General features: G+C 44.7%; 1 protein-coding gene across 20 annotated transcripts in view; it reads right to left on the bottom strand.

Moving 5' to 3' along the window:
- Positions 1-27,072, bottom strand: part of LOC108160347 (plectin) — a 38,136-nt gene that overhangs the window by 10,021 nt on the left and 1,043 nt on the right. Inside the window, exons 2-15 of one of the 20 annotated variants that reach the window (XM_033391224.1) lie at positions 26,050-26,549; positions 23,148-23,555; positions 21,132-21,248; positions 20,582-21,015; positions 20,263-20,509; positions 20,139-20,194; positions 6,784-8,184; positions 3,582-3,671; positions 3,267-3,503; positions 2,696-3,184; positions 2,344-2,376; positions 1,416-1,454; positions 906-1,022; positions 224-244 (exon numbers count right to left, since the gene is read on the bottom strand). In XM_033391224.1, coding sequence (XP_033247115.1) covers positions 224-244; positions 906-1,022; positions 1,416-1,454; positions 2,344-2,376; positions 2,696-3,184; positions 3,267-3,503; positions 3,582-3,671; positions 6,784-8,184; positions 20,139-20,194; positions 20,263-20,509; positions 20,582-21,015; positions 21,132-21,248; positions 23,148-23,283 — 3,417 coding nt within the window. In that variant the 5' untranslated portion in view covers positions 23,284-23,555; positions 26,050-26,549. Of the gene's footprint in view, positions 1-223; positions 245-905; positions 1,023-1,415; positions 1,455-2,343; positions 2,377-2,689; positions 3,185-3,266; positions 3,513-3,581; positions 3,672-6,783; positions 8,185-13,566; positions 14,428-16,964; positions 17,019-20,138; positions 20,195-20,262; positions 20,510-20,581; positions 21,016-21,131; positions 21,249-22,189; positions 22,408-23,147; positions 23,556-26,049; positions 26,550-27,072 lie in introns of those variants that run through there. The other 19 variants (XM_033391222.1, XM_033391234.1, XM_033391231.1 and 16 more) reach the window with 19 other exon arrangements.

The following is a 27,072-nucleotide window of genomic DNA, read 5'->3' on the forward strand; positions in this document are numbered from 1 at the left end:
AGTATATCAGGCAATGCATTTAAGTTACATTAAATTGAACAAGTGACAGATGGCAACTATTTTTGGTATTCTTTTTGGTTTTCTTTGGATAATTTAGATACTTTGGCATATGGTCAGATGCAGTTCAAGTTTGAATTCAAATTCGAATTCGATTACGATTAGTTGCTTTACTAAAAACTTGTTTGTTTTTTGGTTACGTTTCTTTCGAAGCAGTTTTACTCACAAAACGTTTTTCAGTTTCGCCCTATATTTAGAGAATGAATGTAAGCACAACGGTTTAGATAGAGTATTGGTTTTAGTATACATTGTCGCAAGTGTGTCTTGTTAACGGGTTAAGGTTTACAGTTTCAAATAAATTACAGATTACAGCTTAAAGCTTACATTTACAGTTACAGTTACAGTTACGTTAGGTTTAGGAAGAAATCGAAAAAAACGAAAAGAAGCTCAAATCGTAGCCGTTTTACACGTGGTTTAGCAAGTGCTGCAGTGTCTGTGTGGGTCACCAATGCGCGGCTTGTGTGTGTGTGTGTTTGTGGGCTTATCGGGGTCACCAATGGCAGCGAAGGTGTGATAGGCAGGACAAAGAGATAGAGAGGCAGGTGGAGTCCCTCCTCGAGTCTGGTGTTTGTGTTTGTGTTGTGGTGTGTGGAAGTGGGGTCTCCTCATCGCTTGTTCAAGAATTTGGTCCATTAACAGAGCACACGCACACAGAAATATATACACATATATAAATTGCACGTGAGAGTTTCAATTGCAATGCGTTTCTGAGTTCGATATATATGTTATATATTATAAATAGGTATGTAATACTAACTAAAAGAGCATTCGGTTATGCATATCGATATATGTAAATGGCTGTCACTGTACAATATATATACTGAGTAGTAGTATAGCAAGGACCGTACCTGTGTGACTCTCAGCTCTGCTTGGGTGCGTCGCAGCTCGGCGGCCGCCTTGTCAGCCCGCTCCGTGGCCCGGTCCAGCTCCTGGGACGTGGTCATCGTGGTCCTGCCAAATGATGTCTGGACGAGACGCGAAACATTTGAATTAGTTTATTTCAACCGGAGCGGAGTCGCTGGGGTAACAAGTGCAAACAACTATTAAAAGCAGATCAGGCCATTAGCAAATGTGATTGAATAGATGTGGTGCGAATAGTATGTGTAGATGAGTCCAGCAGGCTAGCTGTCTTACGAATAGACCCGACCCATGAGGCTGTGAATGATTCAATGAGATATTTGCATTTTGGATTTGGTTTTTGCCTCTAGCTTAGCTCCAGATTGGACTTTTGGTGTACTTTGGGTGCATTTGACGCTTGTTTCTCTATGCGATATACGAGGATACGTACAGTATGTACGTACGTACATATGTGGGTCTAGGTTTGTGGCTAGTCTGGGTCAGCGGCTTGGCCGACTTACCGATATCTTCCCCGTTTCGAACATTAACTTTTGTACATTCTGCAAGAGTACGATACGAACAAATGTTTATATACTTATGACTTAATAGGTCTGCACATATGTGCATTTATTTGTATGCATTTAGCATGTTCAGCAGCCATTCAACACGTTCTCCCTTTCAGGGAAACACTCTCATTTGTCTGCGCATCGATTAAATCAAAACCTAACTAGGTGCACAGGGTCTAACAGGCTACTGAAGGTGCTGAAGGTGTTAATCCTGTCTAAGCATCTAAAAGAGTGCAATATGTCAGGTCTTTATCAGATTTGGGTTTGGTGGAAACTAATGAAAACGTCAGCCTGCCTGCTGGCACTAAATGCAAGAAACGAGGGAGAACTAAGGGCAAATAAACAAGAGTTGCTACGAGCAACGAGTGTCGGATACGTGATATACGATACGATATACGATTAAGGATTAAGGAGATGCGGTGTGCGGCGTTGCGGGGTGCATGATAGCGATATATGTATGTACGTATTGTCGATGCGCCCATTTGCGCTATTACGATATTCTCTTAAACGATTTTCACGATTTTAGTGTACAAAAAATTTATATAATTACAAATTACTGCATTTTAAAGTTCGACTCTGTGATTTACGATATTTAGTATTTCGATATTCGCAATAAAAAGTGCAGAACTGTGATACTCGAATACGATTTACGCTGTTATTCGCATCAATGAGATTAATGTACAAAAAAACTACGATATTCAAGTCCACGGTATTCGACAATATCACTTTCGAAATCACAATACTATAAACAAAATGTTGTGGTGCTTAACTGCTTAACGGTATGAGCAGATACGATTCGATAAAAACGATATACGAATTACGAATTACGATATTATGCAGTCTATGGCTAATTGGAAGATGGAATTTGGCGTTTAAATCTTACTTTGTGTAGTGTGGTCTGTTCTTCTAGCTGCAGCTATATTTGGTTTATGTTGGGTGAGTTTTAAGTTGGTTGTAGTTGTAGTTGTTGTTGGGTAGTTGGGGATGCGTTACGTGTACATGTAAATACATATTCAGATATAGATATAGATATAGATATAGGTATATAGATATTGATGTAGATATTGATATTGATAGGTTCACATGTATGTATGTGTGTAGACTCATATGGGTAGATAGTAGATTATCGATATTATCTATGCATGTCTTTAGATTATGTATACAAAGCACACACATACAGATACAAAGATAGCTTTGGGGGGTAGTCGAGGGAACTGGCAATAATGCACGAGTACCTGGGAACGCTCCAGATCGTGTTTCAGCCGCTCGTTCTCCAGTTCGAGGCGGGCGATCCGTTGCTTGGTGGACTCCCAGTCGGCGCTGCTTCGTCCCATCTCGCAGGTGGCCTTCTCGAGCTCCGCCTTCGACTTGCCCAGCTCGCTCTGGGAAGCCTCCAACTTGATCTCGAGCCTCTCGCGCTCGTTGACGGCCCGCTCCAGGCGGGTCTGCAGCTTCTCAACGTCGCTCTCGGCGGCGCGCAACTTGATTTTGTAGTCAGCCACCTCACGCTCGTGCAGATCGCGCTCCTCTTGCTTCTCGTGCTCGGCCCGATCGCGCTGATCGCGCAGCTGGGCCATCTGCTTCTCCTTGTCGCCGATGGCTTCCTCGAGGCTGGTCAGAGCACCTTCGGAGCTGCTGTGATGGGCCTGCATGGCCGACAGGCGGGCCCGGGCCATGTCCACCTGGTTGTCCTTCTCCTTGAGCAGATCCTCCAGGTTCTCGATCTGTTAATGAGAGTGGACCGAGATCGGTTTCAAGGTGAGTTCTGGGGGAGCTGGGGAGCTGGCTAACTGGGGGAGAGCTAACCTTGCGCTGCAGCACACTGATCTTGCGATCCTTGATGTCCATATGATCCTTGAGTTCGGTCAGCTCGCTGGTGAGACGGTTGCGCTCCTGCACCGTCTGTAGGGTGCCCTGGGTCTTCTTCTCGATCAGGCGGTTCTTCTCCTCGAGGCGGGCCCGCATCTCCTCCACATCCGAATGCAGCATGTTGTAGTGCTCCTCTTTGGCACATAGCGACTCCTTGAGCACCGCTATGTGCCGCTGATAGTCCTAGCGGGAATTACGTTACTGTGCAAACGACTATTTTTTGATTGAGGCCCTGTTCAGGCGTTTATTTACCTGATGCTGCTCCTCCAGTGTTTTCATTTTGGCCGCCATCGCCAGGATCTCTTGATCCCTTCTTTGTATTTCAAGACGAAATTCGTCCAACTGTGGGTCGGGTCGGGTTTATCGGTGTTTTTCAAATAGACGGGGCAGGCAGGTGGGGAGGTTGGTTGGTTGGAGAGGTTGGAATGGACAAAGTACACAGATAATATCAGATCAGAAATTGTTATAACACTCAGTGCCTCGGCTGGGGATGGTCGATCCTTAGCCAGGACTACAAATACGTGATGGTTGTTGTTGTGGTTCTTGTTTTTGTGTGTTGTTCTTGTCTGAAAGTTGTTGTTCTTGTTTTTGTTCTTGTAGTGAGGATGTTTTGCTATTGTTGCAATTCAGTGTGGGTGAGCGTAGAGATGGAGGAGCGTGGTTCGAGCCTACGCCTTGTGGATAATGGATATTATTGATGAGGAGAGTGGAGGAATGTGTCTGTTTGGCCCTGGCCCCCGGTCTAGGTTTGAGTTCGATGCGTGTGTTTGTCTCTGAGTATCCGTATCGGTATCGGTATCGGTATCGGTGTAGTGCGTGTGTGTGAGTGTGCTTGTGGTTGATGGTTGTAGGGGATGAGAGAGAAAGGTAGATAGATTGAAGTTGGTTGGGTGGTCACTCCTGAACTACTATATTCATTAGTATTTCTTCGTTCATCGATATTCGACATTCGACGTTCGATTTTCGTATGTAATTTTATTGTTTGCTTTTCAAAAAATTTCCATTTTATAATGCTTAAAATGTAGTTTAATTTTAACAGATTTCGAGAATATTTGCTTGTTGAATTAAGTCTGAATGCAATCTTAATTAGGTTTACAGTTAAATCATTGTATAAATAGTATGTCTCGCTGGATCATAAATGTATATGCGTTTAATCAGATTATTAACCATAATTATTCAAATACAGTATAAGTATAAGTATATAGATTTATGTATAGATTGTATATATATTGTATGTATATATCAGTATTCAAATGCCTCGTTTTTTGCTTGTTTGTCGTCTTGTAGAAAAATGGTTACAAAAAACACAAACTGAATCGAAGAAGAGAATCAATCGAGTTTGGTTAGGTAACGAGAACAAAAGTTAGTAGTAGTATCTAATGGATAGTAACAGTATCTTTGTAGCTATTTATGTATCTATACTCACGCACGCACAGAAATGCCTTTCTTCCGAATTGATTGGCAAGTGATAAGCTTTAATCTTCTTTCAGTTATACATAAATACGCATATGTACATATGTATGTATATGCATATAAAGCCATTATCTATGAACACAATTTCTGTTTCTGATTTATCTTGGCTGCATACGTTTAGGGGCATTGATTGACTGGAACTACGACTACTACGAGTACAACTAGGAAAAATAGCTCCAGATTGTTGTTTCTCTAAAGGTACATATATGTACATATATTTATATATGTATATAAGTATATATATGCATGTATAATTTAACCACTACTTTAACAAGAATTTTTACTTTCTTTGAGAAATGTCTAGGCATAAATTTTCGATTTTGAAAGACAGCAAAGAAAAACGAAACAAAATGGGAAAGCATCCTAAAAATGATACATAAATCGATAGTTAAGCGTATAAAAAGAGCTTCTTCGAATACGAAATACCAACACTAGTACAGATCAAATACATACAGAATGGTAATTATAATGGTAATAATACAATATAATATTCGCATAGACACATTTTGAATGCTTCTTCGTTTCACTTTTGCGGTTGCTGTCTCAGACAAACAAACAATTAATTCCAATGGAAACGATCCGATCCGAACCGTTCCGGACCGTTCCTATCTCCATCTGCACACATAGATTTCACATATGTATATGTAAATTTGTATCTTTATACACATAATTGACCTTCATTGCTAATCACACGCTAGTTCGTCTATAGCTTTTGCTGTTTCTGCTGTTTTTGCTGGGGAAGGCATTAGGAAGTCAGAACTAAGGAGTAGCAAGAGGAAGCGGAAGCGGAAGAAAGATCTGTTAAGTTACAAAATTGTTCTAGTATGGTGGAGAGGAAGTTTAGAGAGAGGTTCTAGCTTCTGGGTATAGTTATGGCTAGATAGTAGGTTGGGTATAGGAGGTACATACTTGACTTGCTTGCCTGGCCGGGATTACGATTACTAGAACTAGAACCAGGCAAGTTTTCGCTTCTTTGGGTTTACTTTACGCGTACGAGTACTTTCTTAGAGATAGTCGAGTGTGTGTCGGTATTGCACTAACAATTTGCTAAGATCTTGAATTTCCATACTAAGTACGAGTTTATCTATAGGTTTTGATTTAATAACGTTTAAATATTTTTCGTTAGCTCGCAAAATTTGCAGCTTTCACAAGCTTAAAGTAAATTTCATGTTGCTTCATTTTCGTTTTCATTTTCATTTTTGTATATTTAAATTGTTGTTTATTTGCGAGTAAATCTCATTTAGTTTTATATACAGTCTTTTACTTTTGAGAGTCAAGAGCAAGGTTCCACAATTCTCCAGTTATTCCCTTCTGAAAAGTATCGCCCTGAGTGCTCTATGCAAAAAACCTAAATCAGAATTGCGAATTTAAATATGTAGAAAGTAATTTAAATTTAAATGTAAGTTTTCCTTTGTTTCTACTTTAAAATGGCACATGAAACAATAGTTCTCCTTCCCTTAGCTTAGCCTAGTTCTACTAAGAATATTTCGTATTATTATCATATTGTATATTGTATGGTATGGTGTATATTTATATAGGTATTGTATGTATAATACTTGGTGTCTTTTCTTCGGGAACTCCCACTCGGGAACCGTTCACTACAGATGCTTTACCAGATGGCTGGAGAGTATGCAGAGGAAAGCGTTAAATGCAGTTTGGGCGCCTATCTATATATAGCAAATGCATACACCAGTAGATCTATATCTATGCACACGGGTATATAGATAGGTGCTCCTTCCAATTCGGTTCGGTTTTGTTGCCTTCGAATCGTTCTCTGATTGTTATTGTTATTAGATGCTGGGGTAGATGTGGATGTCGATGGATGATGACGATGATGATGATGATGAGGCGAATTTCTTTGCTTTATTGGGGGTATTTTGGGGAACTTTCAAATTCAAGTTCGAATTCGGTTTCGGTTTCGGACTTTCGGGGTCGCTTAAGAGTCTAGGGATAACGTGTCTGTGTCAAATTTAAAACTTACTTGTCGCTTATGCTCTTGCGGCAGTTTCGGATAATCTAAGTCTAGTTTTGAGTATGGCAGATGGTGGTGATGATGCGGCTGCTGCTGATGGTGCGAATGCGAGTGCGGGTATGCCGAGTGATGGTGATGCGAGTGCGGATGCAGATGCGAATGCGAGTGATGCGGATGCGAGTGATGCAGTCCCTCGTAGGCGGCGCCGCCGACCGCGTCCCTGGCACTGCTGGCCAGAGTCCCTCCGAACGTTCCACTCGTGTTGGCTAGCGACGCCAGGGGGTGGGTCTGAAGGTGGTTCTGGTGCTGGTGCACATGGTACTGGTACTGCGGATGCATCTGCTGCTGCACCGAGGCCTGGATGTGCGAGTGTCCCAGCGGCGGCTGTCCCCCGCTCCCGTAATGATGGCTTCCGGCGAACTGCTGCTGCAGATTGTAGGCCAGGGCCGCGGCGGAGCTGGCCGACGGCTGGTGCTGCTGCTGATAGTACTGCGAGATGGCGGGGTTGGAGGCGTGCAGGGAGTGTGACATGAGCTGCCGCTGCTGGAACGGTCCCAGGCCCAGTCCAAGTCCTCCGTAGCCGGAGGAGGGCTGCATCTCACTCTGATAGGGATTCGCGTAGCCCGTCATCCCATACTTGCAGCCCCCCAACCCGAGTCCCATTCCCATTCCCATTCCCATGCCCTGGCCGGCAGAGCCCGGATATCCCGACATCAGGTTGGTGACGGAATACGCGGGCCTCAGGCGCGCAGCCGCTGCAGCGGCGCTCTGGGCGGCCGTCAGCTGCGTGGGGAGCGGCACCTGCTGCGGCTGCGGTTGGAAATACATGTTCGGTTGGGAGGAGAAGCTCGTGGACATTTGCAGCAGATTGTCGTTGAGATACGGGGGCGAGGTATCGCCGGGGTGCAGGGTGGGGTAGCTGGAAACTACCCGGCCGCCTCCGACACCGCCCACCCCGAGGGGAGTGGTCACCAGTTGGCCCAACTGGCGCGCCTGGTTTGTGAGATTGAGTATCTGGGAGGAGCGCGATATCGACTTGTGGGCCTCGTTCAGCAGGTTAACGATGTTCGAGGAGCTCGTCTGGTGCTGGGGCGGGGCCGGGTAGCCGTATACGTCGTTATACATGGTGGCCGAGGGCAGTCCGGCGATGCTGTAGCGCCTCCGGCGTATGGGCGAGGTCTGGCTCTGGCCGTAGATCTGGGCAGCGGCCGCTGCAGCAGCAGCTGCGCCCGGGTCATATAAATATCCTCCCGACGATGTGGAGGGTCCGTACAGATCGTACGCGTTACCATAGCCGTTTCCAGGGCCGGGGCCAGGGCCGTATGCGTGCGCAGGCGGGCCGTAATATTGTCCGATAATGTCTGGCAGTGGGGGGCTGCATCCGCTGATGCCCGTGTAGTTATTGTACATCTGAAATGGGCGATTTCAAATGGTTGTTGCTGTAACTGTAACTGTAACTGAAACTTGTTGTTGCTGTGTCGAATCCCTAGATCTCTCTGGGACTGTTATAGTTGGGTTATAGTTTCGTTTGGTGTACTTTAGCATTGGCATTGCTCATTTCAGCCGTTTCGGTTTCGATTTCGGTTTCGATTCCGGGTTTCGTTGCTGTATCTGAGATCGGATCGTATCTCTCACGACTCGCGTTTTGGGCTGGTTTTGTGTGGATCACGATCATGGTTAACAAACATTAGCTAGATATATACGTATATATGCATTACAGGACATAGTATATCTAGATATGTATATATCTTTGAATTGGATTACATTTAACATAACCAAAGCGATCTTCGCCCGAACACTTACGGACTATCTTGGCCCCATATTTGAACGTTTGCTTGATTAATTTGTTTTTTTTTTGTTTTTTTTTTGGTTTTTGGTTTGGTTTTCTTTTATTGTTAATCATTAATTATTAATTTGATTGTTTTTGTTGTTTTTCTACAAGTTTTTTCTGCTTTCTTTTCGGTTTTACACTTTCTGCGCTTAATTTACAATAGGGTTTTGTAATAGAATGATATTTTTGTTCAATGAATGATGGATTGTGAATTCGGTTCTGGTTCTGTATCTGGTTACTGGTTTCTGGTTCTCTTCCATTGGTTATCTTTCGGTTTTCGTTTATAGTTATAGTTAGTTCTGAGCCGCTTTCAACGGCTCTTGTTAGCACCCAAAAAAGGTTCAACAAGGGCGGGGGACGGGTGTATTGTATGGTGTGTGTGTGTGTGTGTGTGTATGGTGTTGTGTCCGTGTGTGTGTGTAAAGTATCTCGGGGGCGTGGTGTAGTGTGTGGGTCGCAACATGAAATGTGTGTCACTTTCTTGACAGGCTCGAGCCTGTCGCTTGTGCTTCTGTTTGTTGTTTTTTCAGTTCGTAGCTATTTATGTGTGGATTGCCGTAGTATGTGTGTATGTGTGTGGGTGTGGGTGTCCCTATGCATGTGTTTGGGTGTTTGTGTGTCTCTATATCTTTATTGTCGAATCGTATGATCAACGTGGCATACAAATGCAGCTCGGATTCTGATTTCGTATTGGATTCTGAGTATTCTTCTCAAGTTTCGATATTCGGTTAAGTATTTTTGGGTTGGTATTTGGTTTGGTTTGGTTTACAGTGGCATGTGGTATGTATTGTATGTATTTTTTTCATTCGGTATTTTGTTTGTACGCAGAAAAGAAACATAAATTTACGTATAACAATATATAGTTCAGATGCATTATAGAAATAACGTGCAAAAGTATATTTGTTAAATAATTGATTTGGTTGTTTGTTGTTGTTTTTGTTTCGGTGTTCGGTTGGAGGAAACAAACAAAATATTTTATTCATATAGTAGTAGTAGTAGTAGTAGTAGTAGTAGTAGTAGTAGTACTTGTTTAGACAGACAGTGAGAGGGATAGAGAGAGACAGAGAGAGCGAGAGAGAGAGAGTGTGTGGTGTGAAAGAGACAGTTAGAGTTTCTTACATAAACTTAGAAAGAGAGAGCGTGATATAGAGAGAGAGAGAGACAGAGCAGAGTGTCTTTTTTTGTGGTTTCTTTCTTTTCTTTTCACTTTCCTTTCATTTCAATTCAAATATAAATTGTGTTTTGTATCTGTGTTTTTGTATCTGTGAATGTGTATCTTTGTGTATGTGAGAAGGGTTTGGAGGTTTAAGAGTGTGTGTGTGTGTGTGTGTGTGTGTGTGCTGGTTAATCCCATCTTGGAGAAGTGTTGCAATACGTTGTGTTGTGTGTGAGATCTGTTCGATTCGGTTGGAACGAATTGGTTCGAGTGGTTGTGGTTCCGGTCAACGTTTCTATAGATATTTCGATATTTACAAAAACCAAAAAGTAATATATCATACACAAGCACATACCACACACATATACATATACATACATATACATATACATATAAACATATCTATATCTATATGCATGTGTTAATGTGAGGTGCAACGACACGGCAACAGGCTTCCGTACAGGTTTTTCTGTTGGGGCGGGGTTCTTTGGAGGGGGGCGCTGGGGGGCCTTGGAAGCTCTGGAGCTGCGTCTCGGTCTGTCGAAGCAGAGTAACGCAATATATGTATATATACCATATATATATAGCAAAAACAACATACTTGGGAGTAATATATGCAACATATATGTATGTATATATATGTACGAGTATGTATGTATAAAGAACGACAGAGAGAGAGAGAGAGAGAGAGATACAGAGAGTGAGGACAGAGAGAGAAAGATAGAAATAGAGGCTGGAGGAGTATATTGTGGATATACACGGATATACATATATATACACGTCGTAATTGTTTTATCATTTTATCGTCAAAGAGTTGTCAGTAAATGAAAGTCTTTCGCTTTCGATTTCTATTTCGCCTTCGATTCGATCGATTTTCCTTTCATCTTCTTCTTCTTGCCCGTTTTACTCTTCCTCTTCTCGATTTGTTATTACTTTTATATTGATATTATGTTGATTTGATTGTTTTTTTTTGATTTGGTTTCAGTGCGAAAATATTACAAAAGCATATTGTAAATAGTTGCATACGTTTTTTTTTTGTTTTTTTTTTTAATTCTTGGTAAGCAAATTCTTTTTTTTTTCATTTTTGCTATTGCGTTTCTTCTCTTCCTTTTTTTGGTGATTGCTTTTAGAACAACAACAAAATAGATGTTTTTAAATGTAATTAAAAATGATCAATTCTGAAAACAAATATATTTTGCATTTATTAATTGAGTTTTTGATTTGGTTTTATTTTTGGTTCAGGATTTAGACCTTTTTTGACGTTTGAAAGTGTTTGTATTTTTTTTAGTTCAGTTTTCTTCGATAAAAGTGCCAATTATTGGAGCCATTACAATCGATAAGTTTCGTGAAAAAATCATCAGCATCTTTTGGCAATAAAATGACAAAAGAATTATTCTTGTATGCTAAATAGGATCACAGTTCACTAATGGCTTGTTAATTATTATCTGATCTGATTGTTTCTGCATGGATGTTAATGTTCTTTCTTTTTTTCATTTGTTTCATCTTTGATTTGCTTTGCTCTTTGTTGGTGTTGGTTTTTTGGTTAAATGTTATATATTACTTTTTGATTACGTAAAAACAGTTAGAAAGTGGAATTCAAAAAACAGCGTACCGTTCAAAATGCTAAGTTTAAAGCAGAACAAACATTGTGTGTGTGTGTGTGTAATTGTGAGTGTTTCGGTGTTTGTTGGAGTGTGTGGAGTGATTGAAAAATAAAAACAAACGAAACTGGACTTAAAAATGTGATCTAGAGGAAACTAGAGGAGATATACACAGAAGGTAAGGTTCATATACTAAATGGAGAGGAAAGTTTATGAAAAACTACTTAGAGGCAAACGCATGGTTTATACATATATGTTTATACAATATAGTACAATAAAAGCCAAGATTTTAATAGAAATTGAGGAAAAAAATGCCAAGTCGAGAGCGAGAGATGGAGAGATGGAGAGGGGGGGAGGAGGGAGAAAGAGAGCTAGCGCAGGTGAGCAACACACTTAAAATAATGCCAAGAACTTTGGCTCACCCACCCACACCCACACCCACACCCTCACACACAAACACAAACACATACACATACACATGGAAATTGCGGACCGAAATAACAGTATTTTGGTTACAAGGTTACGTGTGTGTTTGTGTGTCTGTGTGTATGTGTGCTTGAATAGAGACTACAATAGTGGCAGCTGGAGGAAAGACAGAGACAGAGAGACTATAAGAGAGAAGAGGCAACAACAAAGAACACAAGAGGCAAAAGCAAAAGCCAAAGGCTGAGAGTGTATGTGTAAGTGTGTTAAGTGGCGAAAATACATGTAACAGAGTGATAGTTACTGCCTTCCTTCGGTTCTGTGGCTCCGTCGCCGTGCGGCTCTGGGGCTATTTTTATGTTGTTGCATGCCCAGCGAAAATCATAAAAATTTTTAAATAAACACATAAAATGGATATTGCAAAACGAAGCGCAGGCAACGACGCAAAGCTCTTTAAAAAGAGAAGGCGAGCAATTTTCAGTTTAATGACTGTCCGCACGGTAAAGAGAGAACTGGCGAGAGGGAGGCAGAGACTGTGTGTGTGTGTGTGTGTGTGTGTGTGTGTCCCCTGTCGACATTGACATGTGAAAACATGACAGAACACAAACAAAGCAGGCAAGGAGACTGGGATGAGCATCTCCATATCTAAATCCATCCCCCCTAAATGCTCCCGCCCGGTAATCATGACAAATCATCACGTTTCTCTCGTGTGGGCGTGTGCAAGGCCAGACGGATTCGAGGACGAGTCCTAGTCCTAGTCCTAGTCCGAGTCGAGTCGAGTCGAGTCCTTTTCCCTATTGTCTCCTGTCAGTCGTCTGCTCGGTAGCTGTCATTGTCCCATCTTTTTTTGTGCGCCACGCACGTGCCCCTGATGGAAATGTATTTCAAGTGACATTTATGAAGTGCATCCCTGTCCCGTTCCGTCCCGATCCTGCCTGTGGCTGGCCCTCATTTCACTCTTTATGAATTTCGGTAGGCTCTTCTGCTAATGAGCAGATGAAAAGGGCTCTGTTGCAGAGGCGTGGGTTTCAATGGGGTCTGGTGTTGGCTGATGTGCGCCTGTCTGCACTTACTGTCTGTGCTGTAACCTCTCCCCCAACCTCAACCCCGACCTCAACCCCAACCTGCCCCTCTCTCCGTAAGTTCGCCCTGTTGCCGAATTTCACTAATTACGCAGAAAAGCAGGCAATGCGTTTTACGCTGACTAATGTCAGTGGTTGTCTGTGTGTGTGTGTATTGGTGTGTTGGTGCGAGTGTGTGCGGAAATTAATTTGCCACTCGAGGCCACAGACGACAGCGAAAACAGAAGAAAGTTTACAGTTTTATTTGTTTTTCGTGCTTGGTCTTTACCTTCCCAGGCCACCCTCTCTCTGTTCGCTCTGCCATTGCTTATGTTACGGCTTTGCAGGACATTCAAATGGGTCTTGTGTCTCAGAGTTCATTGGTGCGTCGATTGTCATTTGATTTACATGTCTATCCACATCCTATCATACCCTATCCCTATCCCTTTCCCTATCCCAACCGATTCGATACCCCCACACACCCCGAAGATTTTGTCGTTTGCATTTCGTTGGTTTTTGTTATTTCGAGTAGCCTTTTGTTTATTCGACCTTTCGACTTTTGAATGGAGCTGCGATTGTTGCTGTGTTTTCATGATGATGATGATTTAATGACGATGACGTGATTGTTGTTGCTGAGTTGTTGTTGATTGCTGATTTTGGGGTTCGTTTCAGTTGCTGTTGGAGGCGGGCGTGCGAGTGTTCGCTGATGAACTACAGTACCTTATAGTATACATAGGCATTGTCCATAGGTTTGTGGTGCGACTACGTGGGAGTCTCGCTGGGTCTTTGAAAGCTAATGCCGTAGTTCTCGTTGTGGTTCCTCGTGGGTGTTCCTCCTGCCGTACTCTCGTATGCTCGTATGCTATGCAAATGAATTGCAATTGCAGTTCGTTGTACTTGGACTTAGTGCTGGCGTTTGGTTGTTGCTGCCACTGCCACTGCTGCTGCAGCTGCAGTTGTTGCAGTCGTTGCAGTTGTTGCAGTCGGACTATTTATGTAATTTGAGTTGGCCTCAAGTTGTGCGCAGGTGTCTGAGTGCGGGGCGCTGCTGCATTTACTACTTATACGCGTTTATACATACGTACATGTATGTGTGTGTGTAGGCGTGTCGTATGTGTGTGTGTGTGTCTTATTGTAATATAATAATAAACCGTTGGCCGGGCACTTCCTCGTTACTGAACACTGACTAAGTGTGATGGGCGGGGGGGAGGTGGCTGGGCTCCCACCCTCTATTATCTTGGCGCTTCCTGATTCTTAGCGTTGTCTGCTTAGTGTAACGGTAGCTCTAGCTGTAACTGTAACCTTCTGGCCCATCACACACTAACACATACGCGCGTGAGCGAACACACACACACAAACGCACACAGAGCCAGCTGTGGAATAATAAGGACAGGGGGACGAAGAAGGCGTGGGAGACGTCGTCGTAGACGCCGAGAGAGAGAGACTTGATGGCGGCGGCTGGGGGCTGCTATAAAAAGAAATCGTTGTTTCTGTGGTTCCCCGCTTTCGTTGTCTTTGTTGTTGTTGCAAGTTAATGTTTGCTCCCCGCAACTGCTGCTGCTGCTGCTGCTGCTGCTGTCGGGAGAGACTTTTTTGGGCTGCTGCGGCTGCTTAAGCAAAAATTATTGATTTTATGCTGCTGCTGCTGCTGCTGACTGATGCTGCTGCTGCTGTTTCTGCTGCTGGGTTGTGATTGAAAAGTTGCATTTGCACTAAAATCGAAGCGTTATTTATTATGCTTTCACACACTGAGGGAAAGTGCAAGATATAGGAAGAGAGAGACACAAACATTTACAGGTAAAGGCACAACAATGAAATGCTCGAATTTCTTTTTGCTTTTTTCTACATCCTTCGCGGGGACTTTTCTTCTTGCAGCACTCGCGTTCGCGCCACGTCTTTTCCCTTCGTTTTATTGCGAAATTGGAGCAGTTTCTCTGCTCTATATCATATATTCATAGGCGTATTCTATTGCTGGCACAATCCTAATTCACTTGGCTTTGGCTGGCTGCCCACTGTGCACTTTTTAGCCTTTTGCCGTTTGCCATTTGCCATTTGCCTGTGCCACACTTCTCTGCGTTTGCGTTTGCGTTCGCGTCGCGCTGCTGGTCGGTGCGACTCTGGCTCTTCCGTGCCTCGTGCTCGTCAGCTAGAACGTTGGGTATACAACTGTTCGCGCCTGCGGAGCTTTTGCTACCACGAGGCCACTCCGTCGGCGGGCCCCAATTGAGCGAAAAATCCCCAACTCAGCTTCGGTTTAGCTCAAAAACGCTGTCATGTGGTCTGTGCTAGCGCGAGCTTTACAAGTCAGCCGAAAGCTTTTACGCTCATTTACGAGCACGCTGAAAAGCTTGGCGTCTCCTTTCTGATGTTATTGATTGCTGCGGCGGCAGGGATGGTGGTTGGGGGGAGAACTCGTTTTGTTCTCGCAGCCACCTACTCGTGGGCTCTCTCTCCTGTCCCTACAGCTTCGGTTGCAGCTTTCTGCTTAGTGCTTCTGCTTCTGCTTCCGCTTCTGCTGCAGTTGGCATGGCCATCCTTGCGTTTGACGAACGCAGCGGGGTTGCGCATGGCAGGGGTGCATTTCTCGAGCAGCTGACTCGGCCAGCGGAGGTGGGTGGCTTGGCCATTTTCTCCTTCTGGATTAGCTGGCAGAATTCCATTCCCGTCCGGTAGAGCAAGGAGCGGCGGGCGGCGGGCGGCGGGCGGCGTACGGTCCGGAAAAGTAGGCAACGCTCTGCATATTTAATCAGCCTCCATTCCATTATTATGCTAAGTGGAGTCCGCATTCTATGGCTGAGAGCAGGACCAGCTCATTAGATAGTCATTTTCTTGGATGCCATTTCAAATTGAATTCCATTCGGAAAGGAAATCGATAATACGAAATTGAAAACTCGATTTGCAACGGATCCGGCTCCACTTTATCCTGGGGGCCACGGATAGAAGTGCACTTTAGTACTCATTTACACTTGCAGCTGTCTCTTTAATTGTTTTCATTTAATTTTCTGCAATCTGACACCAGCCCCTCAGCCAACCCTTTGGGTTTGTTTGTCTTTTGTTCAGGAAAAATGAATTTTGCGGTAGGCCGTGTAATTATTTTATATTACCCCACCCTCAAAACAAAGAGCTCCGAGCCAAAGCTCCACCAACGCCCACAATGGGCCTTTCAGCCAGCCAACAGCATAATATATCAGGAGTTGAGGCTGGCTCGGAACGGGAACGAGAACGAGACCCGCCATTCCCATTATTATTTATGCGTATGCATAGGGCACAGGGCACAGGGCTGGCTGGGAGTTCGACCCTCTGTGGAGGTTTGACGGGGGCCTCGTAGTCCCCTGTCAAACGAGTGTTTGTCGCAATTGCAGGGATACGAATGGCAAATTTAATGCGATGTCAGTGCTGAGGTTTGCAATCTCTTCATGCTGTTTCGGTCACATTTCTTTCAATGGATGGTGTCATGTCATGTTCTCGAAAATGTCAGGTTTTCCGTCTCATAAATATGTGATGTCGCTCAATAAATTACAAGTATCTTCATAGTCAACTAATTTCTTATCTAATCCCCATTGAAAGTTTGCAATATTTGTATGGGAACTATAGATTTGAGAAGAATATAAGAGACTAGATCTACAATAGAAATAATATAGAATAATAAGTAAGAAAGTCTGGCAAATTTGTTTATTATTAACGTATAAACCCCAACACATTGTAGTCCGCTCCTGTCTGAGCACGTGCCAATCCTCTTAAAACCTTCTCCCAGCATTATCCTTTGGCTTAGACTACTAATTAAAATTCTGCCATTGGCATCGTTTTGCATAGTTTCTAATTTGCCTGAGAGGGAACAAAGAAGGAGGAGAGGGCGAGCCAAACAACATGAATATTTGAATATGGATTTGTGTGGTCTGGCATACTGAGTAGCTGCCTAAGCTTCGGACATCAGCAGGCGGCTGAAGCGAAAGGCATGGAAAGGATTGGGCTAGGGCCAGGGGTAATTGTAGGGTACGGTTGGTTGCAGCAGGTTCCTAGCAGGTCTTCGACTTTGGGGTCGACTGAGTGTTTTTCATTTTTTTGCACAGGGGTTTCGTTTTTCTCTAGCTCAACGTGGCTTAGGCTCACACACTCACCCTGACCCCCTGCTCCTCCTGAGCGTATTTCTTGATTTCACGCTCCAAATCAAGCTGTTTCGATGTTGGTTTCACCAGAAGTGAGAGAAGGTTGAGTATCGCATAAGTTTGTTAGATTTTGTATACATTATACATACGAGTATATGCACGTGTATGTGTGTGTGAGTGTTGTGTGAGTGTGAGTGCGAGTGTATGGGAATGGGCTATGTTCAAGATAGAGGGCAAATGTAAGCCGAAAGCTGAGAGCATCGGGCAGACAAAGTGGCGTCAGTTAAATGGCCATAAGAAGCGGACAATAAAGCCAAGAAAAGGCTCGTAAAAAAGTATCCTACAGTACATGTATATATAGTATACATATATAAGGGGGGAGATACATGATGATGCGTGTGCTGTGTTCTAGCTCTGGATTATATAAGACTGCCAAAAGTTGGGCCAAGCATGGGGGAACGAGGAGCAAAGGAGCCAAGCTCTTCAGATACTCGAGATTCAATGCGGCTCAAGATGAATTATGGAGAGTTTGTGCAATTTTCTAACAAGATCATTGAAAGAGGAGGAATACATATGCAAAGATGGAGGGCATGTAAGGCAGTATCTGAGAGAAGGCACAGTTAGAGGAGATCGGAGGATGGTATGGAAGGCTGGCAACTGCAGCAGCAATAAATAGGAAATGTAAAACGCACTGACCTCGAAAGAACCCTCGAACCCTGCTACACACACACGAATACTGGTGGAAGTGCAGCGATTGCTCGCTTTTTCGTGGCTGCCAACGCGGCGTATACGCAACAACTCTTAATTGCTCAGGCCCGGCCAAAAGCGAGGCTTTTTCTTTTTTTTGTGTTTTTTTTTTGCAATTCGGTTTGGTTTTGTGGAATGGGTTTTAATTACTGCTGTGACTACCACACACTCTTCACAGCCACTGTCTTCTCCTGCCCCTCCTCTTCCTCCCATTTCCATTTCCCTTTCCATTGCTCGATTTGTTTGCTTTAAAAGTGACAAATGAATTTCGAGCCTCACCAATCGCCGGTCCAAACAGTTGTTGCTGGGGCTCGTCCTTTCAATTGCTCTGTGCTTCAATATAATAATTCCCCCTTCATGAATCCCACTCCCGCGGACTGCTATTGTGGGGAGAGGGTGGAAAATAAACAAGGCTTTACGCAGAAATAAAATGCGAGTCCCGGAATTGTCAAATTGGTACGCTGCCAAAAAATACGGCATCTGAATACTTATTGTGCAGAGCCTTCCAATGGAATAATTCTCCTAAGGGGAGAGATGAACCCATCGTGAGAGCTGACAGTCTTTTGGATTCTGACATAGACGTCGGTACTTTGCGCTACATTAAAATTTGCATACCTTTCCTTTTTTTTAATCCCAAATCAAAACCCCAATAAATATCATTTTAAATGAACCACTCTAAACGGTTTTTTTTTAACTGACTTTAGGAATATTTCCCGGTATCCTACCAATCCCATTTCAATCGGTTGGGGAACAAAAACCTTGGCAGTGCCATAACACTGCTATTCAGTGTGCCCCACAGGGTATGCCCAGTGGCCGGACACCCTAGTCTCGCTCGCCCTTTTCTGGAGGGACGAGTCCGTTGTCCTTAAATAGATTTTGCTGCTGAATCAAGGTTATTTATGCTGTCCAATGGGAATATTCCCATGTGGCTGACCACCAGCATCAGCTGAACATGGTTTCTGTTTGCCTTTGTTTTTTGTGCTTGCTTCGCTGCCTTTTGTTCGGTTTCAACTCGATATTACGTATACGCAGCGAGCTCTCCCTACGAATAGTATGTGTGGGATAAGCTTAGGGCAAACATGTAATTACAGACGGGGGAATGTGGAATGGCGATTGGGGGGTAGAGTTCTTTTCTGTTCTGTTCTGTTCTGTTCGGTAATAAGCAGTTGGTTGTTCGTTTCGTCCTTGGGGAAGACAGCTGGCTAAAAGTTAAGGGCCAAATGCAGTTGCTGCAACTCCAGACATAATGTGGCAGGCCATTTTAGATTGATTTCCCTTGTGGCGGCACGTTGTCCCCGCCATTCACACCCTTCCCTTACTTCCTTACTGCCTTCTCACACACTTCTTACTTGAGAGCAGCCCCCTACAGTGAGAGCAATAAATAACGACTGGCAATGGCAACAATGAAGAGGGAAATGTATTTCGGTGTGCAGCGAAGATGCATCCCCATTATGGACGCCGAAAAGTGTGCAACAAAATGGAAATTTTATTGCTTGCCCCATATATCGAGGGTGCGAACAATGAAATGACTAAGCCGTCTGTCTGTCATGAGTATCTGTGAGTGAGTGAGTGAGTGAGTGTGTATGAGTGTACTGCACTTAATGGTAATTTGAATGACGTTCATTGATGTTGACTGCCTTCAGTGTCCTCATTCTCGTTGTCGGCACAAAGTTGCAAATTAATTAAGCGACAACAACAGCGGCAAGAACAAAAAAATACGGAAAATGCAACAGAAAATATGCAAAACTGAATGAAACATGTCAAGCTGTTAGTGTGTGTGTGTGTGTGGGGGTGTGTGTGTGGGTGTCTACTTTGAGTGTGTTGGAATGGGAAATTAAAAATCAACAGTGAGTGTGGAGAGACTACGAAAAACTCAAGCTTCAGTGAACAGCTCTAGGGTCTACATATTGGTCTAGTTTTTGTATCAGTTATACGAGTATAGAGGTACAACAAATATGTACGAGTATATTATATAGGTATGTACCTATATGTTATGTATGTTTGAGTAGCATAGTAGTATAGCAATATGTGTATGTGTGTGGCTGTATGAGGAGGGGATCATGAGTGTATTTGAGACGGGGGATTCAAATAAATATTGTTACGGATCTGATGTGTGGCATCAAATGTTTCAAACTTAAGATGTTAAAAGATGTGTTCTCTTGTTTTTTACGTGTTCAGAGAGAAAGAGCAGTCGGAGAGAGAGAAAGACCAGAGAAAGTTCTACGTGATCACTGTCCTCGTTCTCTCTCCCACTGTCCGTGTACGAAATCATTCTCTAGAGCATTGTTTGCCGAACAAAAGAAAATTAGACATATAGATTGAGATTGAGAGAGATATATATATATAGGTATATGTAGATATATAAAAAGAGAGCGACAGAGAGAGTCCCATAATGAAGAGGTGGGGAAAAGATCTCAGTAGTAGCAGTGGGAGTCTTACCTGCTTCTGGGCCATGGCCTGCATCTGCTGGAACATCTGGCGCTCCTCCTCTTTGCCTAGGGAATGGACACAAGGGAGGACATTAGGGAGGGATTCCAGGCTTCCAGGTTCCTTGGGGACTCACCCATTCCCTTGGCCTGCAGCATTTCCAGCAGCTTCTTGATGCTCTCGTCGCGGGCAATCAGAGTCTGCTTCTGGGTCTCGACCCGGCACTCCAGATCCTTGATCGTCTCCCGCAAGATGCTGATCTCTCGCTGCAGATGATCGTTCTCCGCATAGATGGCCTCCATTTGCTGCTGCATCTCCAGGTTGGGCTGTCGCATCCTTAGACGAAGCTCCTCCTCCAGCTGGCGCACCAACATAGCTTGTTTCTGTGATAGAGATCGAATATGAGGTAGTCACTCTCTGGTGGGGGGAGGGGGTGTGGAAGGTTTGATTCCCACCTGATTCTCTGTGCTGAGCAGCTTCAACTGATCGTTGATCAGACTGTACTTGGCGCTCTCCTCCTTGCGCAGGGCCCGCTCCTTCTTCAGCTCCGGCGACCAGAACGTCTTGATGCTGTGCATCGAGCTGCCCAGCTTCTGGTTGGTGAGCTCCAGCTCCCGTTTGAGGTTGCCCAGCTCCCGCTGCAGATCGGTGTTCTGGTGCTGCAGATCCCCCAGATAGGCGCGGTCCGAGGTGGGCCCCATGCCCGTATTGTAGCCGCCCATGGCACTGGGACTCTGGCGTGCCGACCGCCCATAGAGCTCGTCCTCTAGGTAGAGGCCTCGCTCCAGCGATCTGTCCCGCGAACGATCGCGGGGCTCGCGTATAGGTATGAACTCCCGATCGTGCGGATCGACGAGGCCCCCGCGATCCAGCGACTGATAGCGGGTTCCTGCAAGTGCGCAAATGGACAGAGATGGGAGAGGCAGAGAGAGAGAGAGAAAGACAGAGATAGAGAGAGAGGTTAATATGTGGAGGGGAAGAGTGAATGAGCAGTGGGAGGATTACTTGGATAGTCCATGGCATGGGCCATCGGTGGTCTGCTGGCGCTCCGGCTGCGATGGTGGCCCGCTCCGGCGGGACTGGTTGGCTCATCCATGTCGCGGTAGTATGGACTGCCCATTGCTGAAATTCACACACACACAGAATTCATGACGATGATCAAATGAGTGAATGAGGGGTCTCTGGTACGGTTTCGTGTTCGTATTTCTCGCCGGCATCCGGCACTCCACCTGAACAAAGGACTCTCGCAACTCAAAAGTGTTGTCTACTGTGGCAACTAGTGCAGTGGAGTCTCTGCCTCATTTTCGGTGTTTCTCTTCTTTTTTTTGGTTTAGTTTTGTTTTTTTTTTTTTGGTTTCTGGTTGGGTTAGTGGCGGGGAACGCAGGTAACTCAAAGGAACGAATTGAAACGAAAATAAAGGAAAAGTCAACGAAACGAAAGCAGGGAAATTGTTTGTCGTGTCCTGGCTTTGGTTTTGCCCCCTTCCCCTCCCCCTCCCCCTCCCCCTCCCCCTCCCCCTCCCCCTCCCCCTCCTCCTATCCCCTTACAAGCACCTACAACCCTGTGCAAACAAAGTAGCTGTTGGCTTTGTGTGTCCTGAATCCTGGCTGGCTCATATTTCAGGCATCCTGTGGCTCTTCAGCCCCTGGCCGACCCAACACCCAACCTGCCCCATCGGACGGCATAAACTAAGTTTTCCCGGCACGAAATCATTTTGCACGTGAAGAGCACGAAGCCAAATTTGCGGTTCCTCCAACGTCCTTGTTCGTCAGCGTATACGTAATATTCCACTCATAAATACTTTAGTACAACCCACCCACCGCCCCACCCACCTCAACCTATTTTTCTCCACTTCCACTTCCCATTCCCCATTTTCATCCATACATCTACAGCCGTGTGGAGGAAAGCCTGCATTCTAATTAGCTGGGAGTGCAAACGCAGCCTGGCCTCTAATTGACTTGAGTGGCGACCCCACTACACCCCACTCCGTACAGGAGACCAGTACAGTGAACCCGTACAGGAGACCCGTTCAGGCTTACAAAACTGTTTTGCCATAACCAACCATAATTGTAATCCAGTTTGAGGCTTTGATATGAGGCGCGCCCGCCAGCCAGTTATAAAGATATGCAGATTGTTAGGCTTTTCCTTAGTGGCTTCCTGCAACTTTAACTTTCCGCTCAGCTGTGAGCCATACTGCTGCTGCTGCTGTGCTCCAGGTCCAGGTCCAGGTCCGGGTCCGGGTCCGGGCGCTAATGTGATTTACTAGCTACTGCAGAGAAGCTGCTTGTTGCACGGTTTGAGTGGATTCCAATCCAATTCCCCGGAATGCAATTCAATTGAATTTCCCCATTTCCCAAGTGGTCGTTTGTGTGCGTTTGTGTCCGTGTCCGTGTGCGTGTTAATTGAAATGAAAATTGTTAGAGTTTTTGCAAGATGAGTGAAGCGAAACGAAGTACAAAACGAAATCGAATTCAAAAAAAAATTAAATCAAGTATTATGTACCATGCGCATGCGTGTGATGTAAGACAGAAATTATAGACTTTAGTTAGAATTGCATTAGTTGAGTTCAGACTACGAATAGTACGAAATGAAAACAGATATACCATATACCCTACCATATACTATATATGGCAGTTACAAAATACAGAAATAGAGCTATCGGGCGATATACAAAACGGAAATTGACACAAAATTTTGATAATGAATTTCGATAAATGTTCAAGCCATGTTGCATCTCAAGTGCATGCAACATGTGAAATATTGTAGGTTAGTAGAGCAATCATAAACGAATCAAAGAGGTATGCCAATTGACCAATTGAAACAATAAACTAAAACTCGGTTCGCCAAACTCTCGCACAAACGTTGGGTGCATTTTTTTTTGGGAAATTTGTTTTTTTTTTTTGCTTTGGGGGACATTTGCTTGTTCGATTCCGTGCTGGACTACATTTGTGCTAGGATTTGGATTGCTTGGGCCTTGGTCTAGTAGGGGTTTTATTCTCTAGAGTGGAAGCATCATTCACCTAGAGGACTTCCGCGTGGGGCGCCGTAATCCCGTGATGGTGACCGATCGACAGTTGGCAATTCCTGGAGCCGCCGCACGCGACCCGGACTGCGCACACCAGAGCTATTCACTGGATTATATTCGTCACGTGACATAATCCGCGGCTCATCCGCGGCATGCAATGACCCGTAGCACGCACACACTCACAGGCGATTCGGTAGTCGGCGAGAGAGAGTGCCAGAGAGTGCCGTGCCAGAGAGTGCTAGGGGCTGAGGCAGAGACACAAGTATCTATATCCTTGGTGTCCGTTAAATGCAACGAAGAACTTTGATTATGGTTCTCTGGTTTCTGTTTTCTCTCGGTTGATATGCACGGTTTTGATTGATTCTATTTGCGATTTAAATTCTTTCTCTTGTGCGCGCTGCATCTGCAAGTGGAAGAAGTGAAAAGAGAACGGAAAAAAAACACAATTGTACAGTCATGATACATATGTATGTACTTTCTCTATACATAATACACATTATATTACATTACGCATACGCCCCGCTGCACAGCGAAAGCCAAGGCCCCTTCTTGAATACTCTACTGTTCTGTTTTCTTCTGCTTCCTTTTTAGCATTTAAATTGGCTCTCGCACAACTTGCATATCCTTAACCTTTTTACCTAAATCTCAGCCAGAAATCCACTGTCCCACTACCGGGCCATAAGCGCATAAACAAATACCATAAACACACAGAGGGAAATGGATGGAGGGGGGGAGATGCGAGTGAGGGTGAAAAGCACACATCTCGTCGAGCAGTGAGTGCATTATGGCAGGTCTATGCAAATTCTCTCTCTCCATAGAGACGGCAACAAATCGCATGCAAATTGCCCCTTGAGCAGTCGCTTCTTGGCTTAGAAAGAAACAGAATCCACAGGCAAGAAAGAGCCCCGCAGTAAGCTCAGTTCATGCGGGGGGAAAGACTTTGATCAAGTTTATCTTAATAAATGGAGGTGGACTCTAAAGTAGATTTTATTTGACCAATACGGATACAGATCATCTCTCAAATAAGATGGCAGATAATCATTCTCCATGAAAGGAGCATCATTTAAAGTCTCTATCTTAGAGTTTGCATGTACTGAAAGTCTCCATTAATTCCCCCGCATAAACAATTCCACTGCGGCACAAGTACGAGTACTATACGCAGATGGCGAGAATGACGTGCTCGAGGCTGATGCCCCAGGAATGGGCCAAGCAAGAGCACACGTATCAGCAGGCACAGCAACGACCAGAATAGGAGCGCCTGAAATGAATGCTAAACGAATCAGCAAACCGGAAGACCGTTCAAGTCTGTGAGAAGGAAGTCTTTGCGCTGGCTTTCCTCTCGGTGCGAGTGTGCCAGTGTTTGCTAGTGTGCGTGTGCGTGTGCGAGTGCGAGTACGAGTGGCGACAAAATGTGAAGGAAGCGCTGCAGATGAGGTCAGGATATGGCAGACAGGCCATAAAATATTGGGCCCAGATTCGATTACATCGGCATGCCATTAGGGAACACCAAGCACTGCACTTTGCTAAGCAAACAGCTCGGGGAGGCACAGAGAGGGAGATGGATTGCACTCGTTGCTGCATATTTGGCAGGGACAGGAACAGAAACAGAAGCAAGAACAGGAGTTGTATTGGGATGGGATGGGATGGATAGATGGATGACGAAATCGTGTAGAATTGTTGTCCATGCTTGGGGCATGGCCAGAGGAGGTTCGCTTATCATTCTACTCGCACTACACAAGTTATCTGCTTTGGGGCGAGCGACGACCCTCCGGGCAGATAGGCATGGGCCCACCCCAAAACAAACATGTTGAATTTTCCCCCCCCAATAGTCTTTTTCTTTCTCTCTCTCTCTGGTTCTCTGGTGAGAGAGAGTGCTGGAGGGTAATCCACCACAGTGAGCTGTGCGCAAGAGCGATGCTCCCCACCAGGCGGCACTCTCTCACAACAATAGCGTCATCGTAAAATATTTGCCGTATATTGTTGTTACCACTGCCCCAATGTATGGATTGGCGGCGTTTTCTTTTGCTTGTCCTATGCTGCAACACCCACACCCACACATACACAGGCAAACAAATAAGGTTAAAATTTGAAATCAATAAAAATTATTCCACCGATCTAAAATTAGAGCAGGCAACTGATACTCACAACAAATAGTACGGGAAATACAATGCACGAGTACACTATATTATAGTAAGAATACATTAACACGCAAACGGAGTTGGAGTTGGATTTAGGGGCAAGACCCTGACTGAGACTGACAAATCATGCGAGCAATCCAAATCGAAACGACCTCCCCCGGTGCGTTATTCATTGAGCCTGCCATCCATCCATACATCCACACATCCCATTAGAAGTTTTCAAATTGCTTGCCAAACTGATTGACACAGCCTCGACTGGCGGCAGGCGACTGTCGGCTGGCGGAGCGTATGATGGAAACTTACAAACAATACTATGCAAAATCGAACTACAACTAGACTATAGATCTAACTATGGCTAAGAGTTTCGGGACTGGCAAGTAAATTAAATGAGGAGTATAGGAATGTTGGTCACTGGACTCGTATACCAATTACATATATATAGATAGGAAATTGGAAAAGACACGAGTAGGAAGTTGAATGAAAAGAGAAGGATAATGTTAATGTTAATGTTAATGCATACAACACACACAAGACAGAGAACTGTTTACCGACTAGTGAGAGTACAGTACTCACTGGCTACACAAGGCATACACTGGCTAAACAAATCAGAAATCAATATACATATATCAATATCGCTTACAGCTCTCCCATCTTCTGGAGTGTGTGTCTTTGTGTGGGGGTGATTATGGATAGATGGGCCAGTGGCCCAGTGTCCGTGTCGTTGTGTCGTTGTGTGGTTGAGTGGTTGAGAGTGCTCACCCGTTTTGTTTAGACGATGAATTTTGAATGATTTTCGCTGACGAACTGGGGGCGTATGAAAATTGCTTCTCCTCCTGCTGCTGCTGCTGCTGCTCCTCCTCCTTCGCTTCCTGTTCTATTAGCCGCAACAATTTGTTGGCTCACTCACACGCGCGCACGCACACACACACACACACCGAATGCACTGACTCACAGAGAAGCTACATGTGTGAGTGTGGGGGGCAGTGTTGTATCGTTACTTATATTGCTGTTGTTGCAGTCGTCAGGCGGTGGCGTTGTCGGCTCAATGGGCATTTCCGTTTCCGTCTGGCCCTCTCCTACCTGTCTTCTTCGGCTGCCTGCTGCCTGCTGTTTGCTGCTTGCTGCTTGCACTAATTTAGTTGATGGCACTTTTTAGTTAGTTTGTTGACTTCTGCGGTGCTTGTTAGTGGCCCTCTGTAGTCGGCTAATTGCATTTTGTGTTTGATTTTAACCGGTTTGGTTTTGTTTTATGTACATGGCTGCGTGCGTGTGGAGGGAGATAATTAAATCGAGACCGTGCCGCATCAGTTAAGAACTCTCTTCTCTCAAACGTAATAAACTAATTAAAATATGCCCGCTTTTTTTGTACTTGTTCTTGTTGTTTCATTGTTGTGCGCTTTGAGTGCTTTTAGTGGCTCGTGCCCAACGACGATTTTATAACGATGGGAGTTTGGGGCATGCTCCACGCTCCACGCTCCACTCTCCACACTCCATACTACACACTCGACACTTCACACTCACTCCAGTGACCCCCGACAAAGCCACTGACACACATTCAACGCACGAAGCAGACACACACACACACACACACACACACAGACAGACACTGCAGAAAGACATAGAGAGACCAGTGAGGGAGTTGAAGAGTTCTCCGCCGCAGATTGGAGTGGTAAAGAGAGTGAAGAGAGAGACAGAGAGAGAAAGAGAAAGAGCCAGGCCAGTGGGAAAGCTACGCACGAGATACGTTCCCGAACAGCGTAACGTTCGACGTAACGATGAACG

The sequence above is a fragment of the Drosophila miranda genome, chromosome 3, assembly GCF_003369915.1.
Source record: "Drosophila miranda strain MSH22 chromosome 3, D.miranda_PacBio2.1, whole genome shotgun sequence".
Taxonomy (NCBI): Eukaryota; Metazoa; Arthropoda; class Insecta; order Diptera; family Drosophilidae; genus Drosophila; species Drosophila miranda.